At 34.2% G+C, this 14,616-nt stretch overlaps 1 protein-coding gene across 1 annotated transcript; it reads left to right on the top strand.

Moving 5' to 3' along the window:
- The first annotated feature begins 13,000 nt into the window (after positions 1-13,000).
- Positions 13,001-13,445, top strand: LOC125828079 (uncharacterized). The gene is made up of 2 exons (XM_049507380.1): positions 13,001-13,069; positions 13,179-13,445. Exons 1-2 carry the CDS (start codon positions 13,001-13,003, stop codon positions 13,443-13,445), a joined length of 336 nt encoding a protein of 111 aa, XP_049363337.1.
- The last annotated feature ends 1,171 nt before the right edge of the window (positions 13,446-14,616 follow it).

Here is a 14,616-nt window from a genome sequence, read left to right as displayed (position 1 = left end):
TATTATTAAAATATTATGTCTATAGCTATAATTAGCTATTAGAATAATATTATAACAAATTAATTTTTGAATTTTAAAATTGTTGAATTTTTATTAGTATTTTATTATATTAAAAGAAATACAATCCGTGTAATATAATTGGTTTAATTTACTAATTTTAGTTAATCAGGTTTTACAGTTCGTATTTGAGTGGGAATGTAATGGGAAGTTTTAAAACTGCCTATTTATATTCCTGTTTTTATTTAAATAAAGAATTTAATTATTATTTTTAATTTTTAATTTGAAAAATGATCATTCAAATATTTAATTGTTTTTTTAAAGCTCAAAATTCTAGGAATCCAACTTGTCTGTTAACATCTAACGTTTTTTTTTTCATTTTAAAAAAACGAAAAATTCTAATTTGTCTTCTAAAACAGTTACTTTTTTCCCTTTAATAAAAAAATTAAATTAACTCTATTTAATTAATTTATAATTTAAAATTTAAAAATTAGAGATTTGTTGTGGTGCTGACACATGACACTTTTCCTCTCCTATTATATATAGATAGATTATTGTGATTGTTTGTAAACCAAGAACAAGCGGAACGGATCCGGAAAGGGAAGAATCAAGTTTCTTAGGGGATTCAGGCTTTGTTTGAGGTAGGTGATGGTTGTGATTTCATGATTGTGCGATATATATTTGTTCTTGCTTTATTATAATACGTGTATGTATGCAAATGTTGCACTATTGAATCACACTACTTGTAAATGAGGATAGATGATTGATGAATGCCATGAATCATGACTTGCTTGTATGATTTGAGAATATATTGTGATTGTGATTGTGGCTTGTTGAATGGATCGGGTGTTGCATTCCGACACACTAACTTGGATCGGTTTCCACATTTCGGCATAATTATGGAATTAGTTGCCACGTTCTGGCATAAACATTTGATCGGGTACCACGTACCGGTACGCTAATAGTTTGGGTTTGGGTTCCATAAGAGGACCATTGAATTGACATAACTGTATATCTTGAGAATTGTGAAAATTGTACATAATTGTAAATGATGTTGATAATGTATATGTTCGATGTATGCATGCTATTATTATGTTGTAATGACTTATATATGTTTCACTTAGTGGGATATCCGCGTGATCCTACCAGTACACTATGGTTGTGTACTGATACTGCACTTGCTCTTCTTTGTTGAGTACAAGGCATCTTTAGGCGGCTATTGACAGACCTCGCTTAGAAGATCAGTGATCGATTTGAATTCAAGGGTGAGCTAGTTCTTCTAGGCTGCCATGAGTTCTCTTTTTTCTCAGTCCATTTCATTCGAACTTATATTAGTTCATTAGTTATCTTATGTTTAGTTGGGTTGCACCCATTTTCCTTCAGACTTTTGGTTCATTGTTAGAGTTTTGGTACATTGTCTTTCTAGTTCTAGGCATTTAATTCCGCAATTCGTTGTTAGATCTTTTGGAAGTTTATGGGAATTCAGTATTTAGTCATTTTAACCTACTTCTATAACTTTAAATGTCTTAGTTTTGATGAAGTTGTGTAGTTCATTGGTTAGCTAATTAGTATTAATGGTTCTCCCACCGGAGGGTTAGTGTGGGTGTCAATCACAATGGTCTGGGTCGTTACATAGTTGATATCATAGCCTAGGTACGTTGATCTTGATGTACCAAAACGAGTCTAGTAGAGTCTTGCGGAACAGTACGAAGATGTCTGTACTTTTGTTTGAGAGGCTATAGGACTTTATGAAATTTTTCTATTTTCTCTTGTCTCCTTTCGTGTTGTAACTTGATTCCAATTGGTATCTGGCGATTTAAATTGGTATCTAACCTCCATCACTGGTTCAACGGCGTCAGGGACTTTCTCAAAAGACTCGAAAGAATCTCAAGATTTGACTGTTAACTCTACTCTTAACTCTTTCTTGAATTTTAATTATGAATTCAAGGATCATGACTTGATATATAGGATTTCTTGATGATTGTAGGTTGGTTGGATAGTAAATTCACTAACTTTCATCTCAAGAATTCCTCGAAACCTCAACAAAACAAGATTTAGAATGAAACTTCAAGAATACTTATCAAGAACTCATCAAGAACTTAAATTGCTCAATATTTATGGATATATTCACAAAAGAAACTCATGATTGGTGTGTGGTTGAACAAACCCAACACTATGGAAGCTTATATACCTCAAAGAATTAGGTTCTTGGCGAAATCTTGAATTTCTTGAACGAACACTTGAAACTTTGAATTTTTTTCTCCTCTTGAATCTTCTCTCTAAAATCCTAAACAAATTTGGGGATGAATGAAATAGATTCTAACCAGTTTAGACCCTTAATTGGGTGTAATTCCCGTTTAGAATAAGTGGGGGTAAGAAAAAGACTAAAATACCCTCATATTTTTGGGTAACTTTCCTAAAATGGACAGTCTGACTTTAAAAGGGAATATCTCCCTCATACAAGCTCAAAAATTATAAAACTCGGTGGCATTAGAAATAGAACTAAGAGATATTTTATTTAATATGTTATGGGTCTCCTAACTCATCCTAGGCTAAAAGTTATGGTCAGTTGAAGTTGAACCAAAACTTAAAATAACTTAGGAATGACTTGAATGAACTATCTTTTAAAACCCTAACCGTATTTGGATATATCAAAACTGAACAAATCAGATTTGTCCCCAAAATATTACTAAAATTCATTTTAAGCTGATTGGGTAAGAAAAAGACCAAAATACCCCTCATATTTTCTGGTGAGTTTCCTTAATTGGACAACCCAACTTCAAATGGGCATATCTCCCTCATACAAGCTCAAAAATTAGCAAACTCAGTGGCCTTGGAAAGAGGACTTAGAGATCTTTCTTTTGATATCTTATGGGTCTCCTAACTCATCATGTGATAAATGTTATGGTCGTTCGAAGTTGACCCAAAACTTAAAAGAACCTACGAATAACTTGAAGGAATTATCTTCAGTTCTTTTTGGAACTCAAGGTTCTTCATCTAGCGACCTTAAAACTTAAGAAAAATTTAAATTCCTCGGTAAAATCTTACTCATAACGAAGAATGGTTAGAGTCTTAGCTCAAAAATTTTTTGGGGTATTACATTATCTCCCCCTTGGGATCATTCATCCTCGAATGAAGGCTGGAATGGGAATGGAACGGGGTTACTCTCACTATCTCTTCTGACTCATGAACTTGCCTACTAACATAGGCTGGACTAATTCATACCAAGAGTTGGGACCTCCTATAGCACCTAAGTCAAGAATGATGCTATTGTGAACATAGTCACACTCTCTCTGAAGTTACCTTATCTGGGACAAAGGAAATCTAGGCATGAAGTAAGAATAAGAATACCATGCTTCATTGGCTGCAACTCATAGCTCCCACAAGGATACATGACTTCTCTTGCCAAGGTCTGAGTCTAATGGCACACTTTTTCTGTATTCAAGCTTAACCCAAATCCTAAGGTTCAGGTTCTGTACCTCTCTATAGGGAATTTCATAACAAGAATATTACTCTTTACCACCACATTTAATCAACATTGGTATATTATCAAGAACTACCTCATGTTTAACAACACCACAGTCAAGCTTAGTACTCTAACAACTCCATGGACTCCTACTAACCAGCTTCTTAAGAAGTTCTCATTCCTTTATCATCTCTGCCATACCAACTAGAATTTCCCGCATTACTACTCGAGACCAACTAAGGGCTCTCATTTAACTATTTCTCATAGTAAAACCTCATCCTCCTCCTCCTCTTCCTCCTCCTCCTCTTTATTTATAACCTAGGATGGAATTATTACACCATCATTATCATGATAAGAACATTAACCTTTTTCTTCTAACATCACTCCACTACTTAAAGACCTATGAAAAGATATCTCTCATACTCTTTTGAGCTCATTACTATCTTATTCTCAACACTGGACTTGATTTCTCATCTTATCATCCCTCCCTTAGGTCTAAAGCTGGCACTTGGAAGCTACATACCTATTTTATCATCTCTAAAATGGTCTACATCCCCTTTTCACAACTTAAGTACTATTTGCTCACTTATTATACCTCATTACTTAATCGGTTCTATAACCTTTGAAACATCATGACCCTCTAAAACAAATAATAAACCTAGCTTAATCTATCACTTCATGAATATTCTGTTCTCTTATTCAACACATATATTTAGTCTCCTCTAACGTGATGGAACATCAACATCAACTATATTCTGGTTAAAATATACTCTATCTCATCATGACTAGTAACTATTCCTCTTCCTTCTATCAAGAACTCTCTACAACATTATTATTCCTTATTTCACTGATAAATGAGCTCATAACTTATAACTGACTGGGTGCATAATTGCAATAACATAATCTGCCCCATCACTATTTCCCTTTAATAGATTATTGAACCTCAACATACTTTCCTCTAACTTTGGGCACTTTCACTACTACTGGTTATAATTTTGTAACTCAGGCTACCTTCTTGGGATGAAAATACTACCCAAGCTCTAAACATACCTCCTCATAAGGATCTCAGCTAAAACAGGGCTTAGAGAAGAGAGTACAACTCAATTTTGCTTGAACCTACTATTCATGTGAACGTGAGCGCATTCCTTTGAAACTCAACACTTAACTCACTCATGGGCTTCTCTCAAGACCTTCTGGAGTCTCATGACTTCCTCAAGATATTTCTAAGAGCAACTCATCGGTAAAGAAAGGACTTTGCTTTCCAACCACCTTTAGTATGAGAGGTAGTCGAATGTATTTGAGAACACATGAGTAGAATGAGTTCTATGACATAGCTCTACTGTATGATTAAGAGTATGAAAGAAGGGGATCTTTTCCTAAATGTCTGTAGTCCCTCATTTATAAAAGTGGGGCCCTCACAACCATAAATAAAATCCTACTTGACACGACTTCATAGACACTTTAATACACTTGAATTTTGTTCTCTGATACCAAGTTTGTCACGACCCAAGCCTACACCCTGGACGTGGACGACACTCGAGAACCATTGCTGGTCCCCAGACGAACCCTCATCCGGGCTGACTACAAGCAGAAGACTAACTCAAGCATACAAAAGCTTAAAACTGAAATAATTGTAATTATTCAAATACTCAATCTTTACAATGATCAGAAAAAAAATACTCAATAGATAAACTTAGAGTTTATAAAAACAACTCAAAAATATAAAAGTTATTATAGTATATAATAAGTTCATTGTAAGAACAGATAATACGCAGGTGAAATGGTGGATTACAAGGAAGATACAAGATTCAGTAACAACAAAAGAAATACGAAGACTAGTATTAAATATACAGAATTTTACATTTACAATAGAAGTAATAAGTACTAACAAAAATGTCATTGCAGACTACATATCAAGACAAAGCTACACAGACGGACCTAGACAAAGATGAAAAAATATTCAATGCTATAGCAATGCTTTGTACAAAGATAGATAATATGGACAAAGAGATACAAAAAATGAAAGGTCAGCAGCATGACGGTAAATATGCGGAGCTAAGTCGATCGGAAGACTTAAAAATTCCAGAGCTAGAAGGTGACGCTGGGAAACACCGAAAAACCCAAGCTAACAATTTATTACATGCAGCTACATGTAGCACATCATCTACAAAAGAGGAAAAAAGATATGTCAATACAAATATGAACAAGATATTCGAAAAACCATTTATACCCAAAAAACAAAACCCCATATTTGTACCACCTCAAATAAATACCTATAAGGAAAGTCTAAACCAGGACAAAAAGACCTATAACCATATAACCAGAGCATACATAGAAAATATCCACAAAATACAAACCTTTTTAAATAAAAACCCCAGATCAAAAACTACCCAAAATCCACATGAAGATTATATTACCCAAGCTTTGCAGGGATATAATAAACTAATCGCTTTACCTAAGACAAATGCAAACCTAATAGCAACTTGCTATAACTATGGATTATTGAACACAGTATATACCCAAACTGGAGATGAAATAGCTACGATACCAGAGTTACATAAAGCATTCATGAACTATAAGAGAATAACTAAAGGAACTTTGTTCTATATAAAGTTTTATTCAGCACCAACAGAAATACTTTACGACGAAATAAAACCGATTATCCAAGTTATAAAAATTGGACTAACTAGAGAAATGATTATACCGGAAAAAATAGAGGAGCAAGAGGAGATACAAAAAGTAGAGATACCATCATTCTATGCATGAAAAAGAATTATTGGAATAGCTACTATACTGAATGAGCTAACATCTAATTATTTGAACAACAATTCAATATGGAGTTATTATTCACGGGAACAAACAATGATATATTCGAATTGTCGAGAATTTAGAGCATCAGATATGGAAGAACTCAGGCAATGGGCACTAAGTCTACTAAAACCTGAGCAGCAACCTACAACAAGAGCTATAAGGAAGGATTTTATCTCTTCAGAAATAATGACCAGATACTGCAAAACTATTGGCCATAAATATCCAGATCATCAATGTTCCAAATGTCAAGGCGAAGAAGATGTGATCCCAGACGTGCAGCTAGAGAAAAAACAAGAAAGTGACAAAACCGACAAGATAAAAAGAAAAAGCTATAAGTGGAGCTACTTTGCTAAGTGGAGCTACTTTATGAAAAGAAAAGATAGTAGTAACGTGTTAAGTTAGAAATATTATGTACAAAATGTAAAGTAAAGTTGTTTGTCATTTTGTTGACTTTGTAAAGTAGTGTAGATGTAAAGAAGCACTAACGTGTTAGTCTAAGTAGGAATATGTACAAAAGTAGGAATAGTAAAGTAACTATAGTTAGGTGTAAAATAATCATAGTAGGAATAAAGTAACCATAGTAAGGTTACTTATATGTGTATAAATAGGTAGCCATTATGGCATATAGAGGCAAGACTTTCTACACGGAAAGCACAGCCCTTTTGTAATCAAATATTCTCTCAAATAAAAATCTAAGTTTCAAGTTAAACTATGGATCAAAATAGTGAAGATACTACACAGGTATATACATTTATGATTATGCATAACTAAATTTATTAATTCCTGAATATCATAGTAATGATAGAATAGATTTATATTAGTTATTATATACTAGAATTATTTTTAGATGTTTTCTAGTTTGTTAACATGAGGAAAGAAAGGAAAACTTCCAGACTATGCCATCCTAAAGTTGAAACCATAGGCATGAGAAGCCGTAAGGGGAGTAAACATAGTTGAGGCGCTGTTAGGAAGAAAATACTTTCGAAAGTACGATGTTAACAGTGACAGGAAAATATGTTGAAAATAATCTAGTTTATAGTAATCTAATATGAATAATATTCGTCAAGACTATGGTTTAAGGGAATTATGTTTTGAAATTATTATGTCTAATTTGCATGACGAAATGATATTAGCATATAAAACATTGATCCTGTATATACTCAAAAATATAAAAGTTATTGATCTAAGAAAGATAATATGGAATAAAATATTTGAAGAAGAAGAAGAAGAATTAATGAACCAGGAATGGTATGAATTCGAATTAGATAGAGTAGAAATGGAAATGTTAAAATTTAACTTAAGTGATTTAGAAATCCAATATACTGATTAATGATAAATCAAGAATACTTAGAATATTGGCAACAAACTATAATAGATATTACTTTATTAAGTAATTTAATTAAAGAAAACATAGAGGCATTTCAACAAAGTCACGACATACAATACATAGAGTATATATTAGAAAACATAGAAGAAATTATAAGATTATTACCCCTAGAAAAGATGTATTATGATAAAATTAATTCATAATATATTTATGAATCGGGACTCCCCCCAAGTTGGTATACTACTCAACCTTTACAATCTATGAAGCCTCTCCTATTATAGAAGGATATCTGGACAAGACCCACGACATCTCCAAAACTACTAATTGTAAGGTAAAGGTAAAGTCCTTTGAAATATAAGAAGGCTCACCAAAGCTAACTGGAATATCACACGACCTCAACGAAACCCGTGTTAATGACATTGAATACCTGTATTTGCATCATGAAACGATACAGGCTAAATAGCTCAGTACATGGAATGTATGAGCATGTAAGGGGAATTCTAAAGCATAAACATAAGCTTGAACTGATGGAAAAGAAACATACTTACCTCTTCTCAACTCACTCAACTCAACTCAACTCAACTCAATGAAACATAGTTCAACTCAACTTAGAGAAAGTAAGGCTCAACTGAATAATAAGATACTCAGCTCTGGATAAAGCAACAAGAAAATGGTGCTTAATACTACTCCTAAAATATACTAGCTCATATGTTTTTAAAAACATATCTCTTTCTCTGTTTTGAGAATATTACTCAAAATCTTTCTCTTAAAAGAGATGGTATTCAAAACTGCTCATGAACACTTTTTTTGAAAATGGTGTTTCCTTTTTTCTTAAATGTAAAAACATTTACTCTTGGGAATACTTAGTTCCCATATATCATTTTAGAGAAAATGAACTCAGCTCTACTCTTCCTCTAACTCATATGTTCAAGTCTTAAAATAATTTTTAAAAAGGTTTGCAAAAGATTTCTCAAAATAGGGTTCATGCAGAATTATGGGCATGAACTACTCAACTGAAAGACCTTCATGGGTAGCATATGTAGTAGTCCCATGACTAGGAATATAATCTCAAAAGGATTAGGAACTCAATACTAAAGACTTAGAACTTGAAGATACTACTCCTCTCAAAGATACTCAATTTATGGAGTTCATGCGGAATTTACGGGCATGAACGATTCAACTCAAGGGTCTACATAACAATATGGAACTCATGTAGACAACTATTCTCATTTTCATACTTACTTCCTCAAAACGTAGCTCCAATCGATAATTGATCTCAAAGGATTCACAATTAAACTTGAAGACTTTCTTGAAATCTACTCTTAACTCTTTCTTGAATTTGAATTCTGAATTCAAGAGTTATGATTCATTATATGAAGGATCTCGATGATAGTGTAGACTCATGAATACATTATCCTCACTCTCATGCTCACTTACTTGAGTCTCAAAAAGTTATTAGAAGTTGTAGAAGACTCCTCAAAAGCCTCGAAAGAACTCTCAAGACTTGACTCTTAACTCTATTCTTAACTCGTCCTTGAATTAGAATTATGAATTCAAGGATCATGACTTGATATAAAGGATTTCTTGATATGTAGGTTGGATTGAAAAAATCACTAACTTTGATCTCAAGAATTCCTCAAAACCACAACAAAACAAGATTTAGATTGAAACTTCAAGAACACTTATCAAGAACTCATCAAGAACTCAAATTGCTCAATATTTATGGATAGATTCATAAAAGAAACTCATGATTGGCATGTGGGTGAACAAACCCAACACTATGGAAGCTTACATACCTCAAAGAACTAGGTTCTTGGCGATATCTTGAATTTCTTGAACGAACGCTTGAAACTTTAAACTTTTTCTCCTCTTGAATCTTCTCTCTAAAACTCTAAATGCTTTAGGGGATGAATGAAACTGATTCTAACCAGTTTAGACCCTTAATTGGGTGTAATTCGCGTTTAAAATACGAGTGGGGTAAGGAAAAGACTAAAATACCCCTCCTATTTTCGTGTAACTTTCCTTAAATGGACAGTTGAATTAAAAAGAACATATCTCCCTCATACGAGCTTGAAAATTAGCAAACTCAGTGGCGTTGGAAAGAGGAATCAGTGATATTCCATTTAATATCTTATGGGTCTCCTAACTCATTCTATGCTAAAAGTTATGGTCGTTTGAAGTTGACCCAAAACTTAAAAGAACTTAGGATTGACTTGAATGAACTCTGTTATAAAACCTTAAGTGTGTTTGGATTTATGAAAACTAACCCAAATCAGATTTGTCCACAAAATATTAGTAAAATTCGTGTTAAGCTGATTGGGTAAGGAAAAGACTAAAATACCCCTCATATTTTGGGTATCTTTCCTTAATTTGACAGACGACTTCAAACCGGAATATCTCCCTCATACAAGCTCAAAAATTAGCAAACTCGGTGGTGTTGGAAAGAGGACTCAGAGATCTTTCTTTTGATGTCTTATGGGTCTCCTAACTCATCCTATGCTAAAAGTTATGGTCGTTTTAAGTTGACCCAAAACTTAAAAGAACCTAGGAATGACTTGAAGGAATTCTCTTTAGTTATTTTTGGAACTCAAGGTGCTTAATCTAGTGACCTTAAAACTTAAGAAAATCCTCGGTAAAATCTTACTCACAATGAAGAATGGTTCGATTGTTAACTCAAAAATTTTTCGGGGCTGCTGCCTGGCACCACTCAGTGCGCTAGGGTCGCCTGCCCCCGTCCTGCTTTCATCATTTGACATGCCTGAGTTCCTTTAAGGTGTACCTTTACTCATTTCTTATTCGAACTACTCTAAACTACATCTAATCATTGGGAGATCCTTCATAAAATGAATTATAACCCTTGAATTCATAATTCAAATTCAAGGAAGAGTTAAGCGTAATGTCTTGAGAGTTCTTTCGAGTCATTTTGAGAAGTGTTTTACAATCTTTTAAAACTTGTTTTAAGACTTGAGTTCTTGATTTTGAGGATGAGGAGAGTTGAATTTCATTTTTCAAAATGAATATATGGGAACGAAGTATTCCCAAGAGTAAATGCTTTTACATTTAAAATGAGGGGAAGCAACGATTCAAAATGAGCTTAGAAGGATAATTTGAGTATAATCTCTTTTAAGAGAAACTTTTGAGTAATAATCTGAAAGCTTGAGGATGAGGAAATTTTTTTAAACATATGAGCTTAGTACATTTTTGGAAGTAGTATTGAGCACCGATATGGGGACGAGTTCATACAACTCAGAGTTCTCATAAACCATGTAGCCAATGTGGGTAGAAAGGGTCAAACTTTTTAAGCACAACTTAATGGATCCACTTAGTTGAAGATTTCATATACCCTAGCAAGGTATAAGACAGTTCTGGCAGCGTGGGTGAAACATTGTATCATCACATAGCTCATAGTGATGGTTGTCGGTTAGAGAATCTCCCAAATTGAGTTATTTTGTATCTTTACATACAAACTGAGTTATTATTGTATTTTTAAATACATTGAGTTGTTATCTACTATTTTAAATGCTTTATATAAACTGCATCTTTATTGTTGTTTTTATACTGCATTGAGTTGAGTAACCATGAGTCGAGGTTGAGTTGAGAAGAGTTGAAGTGAGTATGTTTCCTTCTTTCCAAGTTCAAGATTTCTTGTTATGTTTAGTGTTTTCCCTTAAATGCTCGTACATTCAATGTACTGATGCCATTTGGCCTGCATCGTTTCATGATGCAGATACAAGATGGTCTCTTTTCGATTGCTTTACAAAGGGGAACAAAAAGAAAAGCCCTAGGATGAGTCATCGAATTTCTTAGCCTAGAGAAAGCTATCAGAAAGCAAGCCAATGAGCTAATGATGACTAGCCTTTGATTGAAGGCAAGGTCATCAACCTGTGGTTTGTTGATACCATAGCAGTTTGAGTTAGCTTTGGTGAGCCTCCTTGCTTCTGGAGGATCCCTTATTTATTTCTATTATTTCAGTTTTATTAGGATGATCAGGGGTCTTGTCCCGATATCCCTTATAGAATTATAGGCTTCATAGATAGACATTATTATTTAAGGAGTCTTTCTTTCATTTCCCTTGTTAATGTTTTAAAGACTGTGAGTTGAACACTTATGTTCATTTGAGTATTTTGAGTTAACTACTTTACTTGTGAGTTGAGTTGTTAGTGTGATTCTATTTCACTTTAGTAAGTCTTCTGCTAAAAGTTGAGCCAGGCCAAGGGTTCACTTGGGCAAGCAATGGTTCTCGAGTGTCGGCCACGTCCAGGGTGTAGGCTCAGGGTGTGACAACTGTGATCGAAATCTCAGAGACAAATACATTCCTAATTAATGTTTATAAGGGATGTGTAAATAGCAAATTCGACTAATATTTTGAAGCGGAGAAAGTATTATTTTTCATACTTCCAATAAATAATCAAAATGCAAGACATAATTTAGTAACTCCCTTTTGTTTATTGATGTTCAACTACATGTACATTCACTTCAATTTTCTTTTTACATTTTGCAAATATTTATAGATTAATTAATTGTACTTCTAATTAAAAGCCACTAACCATGCCATTACCTATCTACTGTGATTTTTTTTATAGTATCTCAAATATTAATTAATACAACATTCTAAGTAATATTTTAGCATTTTCATGGCGAGCATTTAGCCTCACAAAACAAAGGCCACGAAAGCAAGGTAAGATACATTCTTCTCGAAATTTATGTTGCTTGAACTTTTCAAAAAATACTAATAAGCTTGCTTGTCAGATACTTTAAAAATAAATTATTTTTAGAGAACTTCATACGAGTTACATAGTATTACATTTTTTTAAACCATGCATATATATTTTAAGCTAACAACGAAAGTCATAATAATGACTAGTGCTCCCTTCGATATTTTTTGTGGTGCATTCGTCCCAAAAACTCTTACTTTTTTTTGGTGGCTACATGAGACGCCAAAAAAAGTCGTCACTTAAAATTTTATTTCTTGTTGTGGTTGTTAAAAGTGGAGCTAACTATTGGAAGGAATTTAATTGAATCTCTTTAGTTGCGATATTTATTGAGTAAATAAGATAAAATAGTTCTGTATATGTACACATTGTTAAATTCCCTTAACATTTAGGGAAGTTTTAGTGTCATAGTAAAAGTGATTTAAAAATTATTTTATGCCTCAATTCAAATTTCAAGTCAAACATTGTTTTTTGAATTCTCTCATTAGAAGTAATAGAATTTTTAGTTGTGCTACTAATCGAAGTTATGCTATTTTTTTGTGCAGTGCTTACAGTAGATACTACAAAGATTGCTTAGGGAGTTCTAGTACAAACTTCCTCAGCAAGGAAGCTTCCCTACAATATATCCATTATTACCCAATTTACCTAACTTCAATGGTGAATTCAACCAAATAATAGGAGATCTCGATGGCGGCGGTGGCGGTGGTGGTGGAGGTAGTGATGGGGGATTTTGTGATGGCTTTTGATTTGTCGAGGGTCATGGATTGGGGGAAAATGAAAGATTTGGCCAAATTGTAGGTGGCCTAATTGGTGGTGGTGGTGAAGGAGGAGGAGGTAGTGATGGTGGATGTAGTTTTGGAATCAGATATGGCGAGGTCACGACTTTGGTGCAAATGGTGGTGGAGGCGGCGGTAGTGGTGGTGGTGAAGGAGGAGGTAGTGATGGAGGATCTTGTTTTGGCATTGGATATGGTGAGGGTCATGGATGGGGAGAAAACAACGGTGGTGGTGGTCAAACTGGTGGTAGTAGTTTGGTGCCAGAGGAGTATAGGGCCATGGTGGTGGCGGCAATTGATTCCACCATGCCACGACCCAACCCACCGAGCCGTGCAGGCACCTACTCTAACACCTAACTAGGAGAATTGTCAATTTCCAAATAGTTTTAAAACATGTGGAAGATTAAGAAAACTAAAAATATAAGAAATTTATGTAGATTTTATAAATAAAGAGTTTTGAAAAATTCCAAGTTAACTTGTAAAGTAATTAACTTCCCCAGGAATCTAGTCTAAACATGTAGAAAAACTACTAAGATGACAAGGTATACATAACTAACGCTTGACACAACTCCCACACATGGAAAGAAACGTAGAAGTTGTTCAAGATTATCTTCGTCTTCACCTATGAGACATCACCGACCCTACATCCAGACTATTCCAAAAGGCATAACTAGAGTAGTATCAGTACAAAACCACACGTACTGATAGGCATCATCGGTCAACCCAATAACCACCACATAATAAAAGAAATCGACTAGTAAGAAACATGCAATAAGACTGTTCATTCATCCACCTTTGGATTTCACTTCCCTTACTATTTCCAGATATTTTAAACTTATACTAGTACATTGGGCTCTAACCCCTTACTCGCTCCGTTCTTGATCATGATTTAACCATTCTACCTTTTAGCGGAGGTTCTAGATATGACCACTACCAATTCAGTCAACCACTCATGACATGCCCTTACATCTTCCACATCACAACTCAACCCTGACTCCATAGCACATTCTATCATTGCATGTTAACCTTTCCCTACTAATCCCTTCCCAGGGTAATACTTTAACCATTAACATTTTACGACATAACACCCCCCAATTCTCAACAACAATTTGCATGACCACCTCTCTAAAGTAACACCTATTAACACCAGGAACCTTGGTCCCCACTTACCGTACCACATCCAGATTTGGGCCTAACAATTCAGAGTTCATTAATTTACGAGATATACCCAATTACCTTGTGGTACCAACCTCCACACACACATATATATTTTTTATATATATATGTAATCAGATTATCATTCCAGGAACAATGCTCAATTCCACACTCTCAATAACATGTATATACAACAAGTCAATGGTCCTATCATGGAACCCATACCTAAACTGTTAGTTTGTCGGAACGTGACACCCGATCCAATGCAATGTTAGTGTATCGGTACGTGATACGTGATCCCATATATGTATGTGTGTCGGTACGTGACATCCAATCCAATGCAGTGTTAGTGTGTCGGTATGTAACACCCGAT

The sequence above is a fragment of the Solanum verrucosum genome, unplaced genomic scaffold (assembly GCF_900185275.1).
Source record: "Solanum verrucosum unplaced genomic scaffold, falcon-dt-bn FXZP01000078.1, whole genome shotgun sequence".
In the NCBI taxonomy this organism is placed as follows: domain Eukaryota; kingdom Viridiplantae; phylum Streptophyta; class Magnoliopsida; order Solanales; family Solanaceae; genus Solanum; species Solanum verrucosum.
Note: the sequence above shows the minus strand (reverse complement) of the source record. Positions and strands in the feature narration are given on the sequence as shown.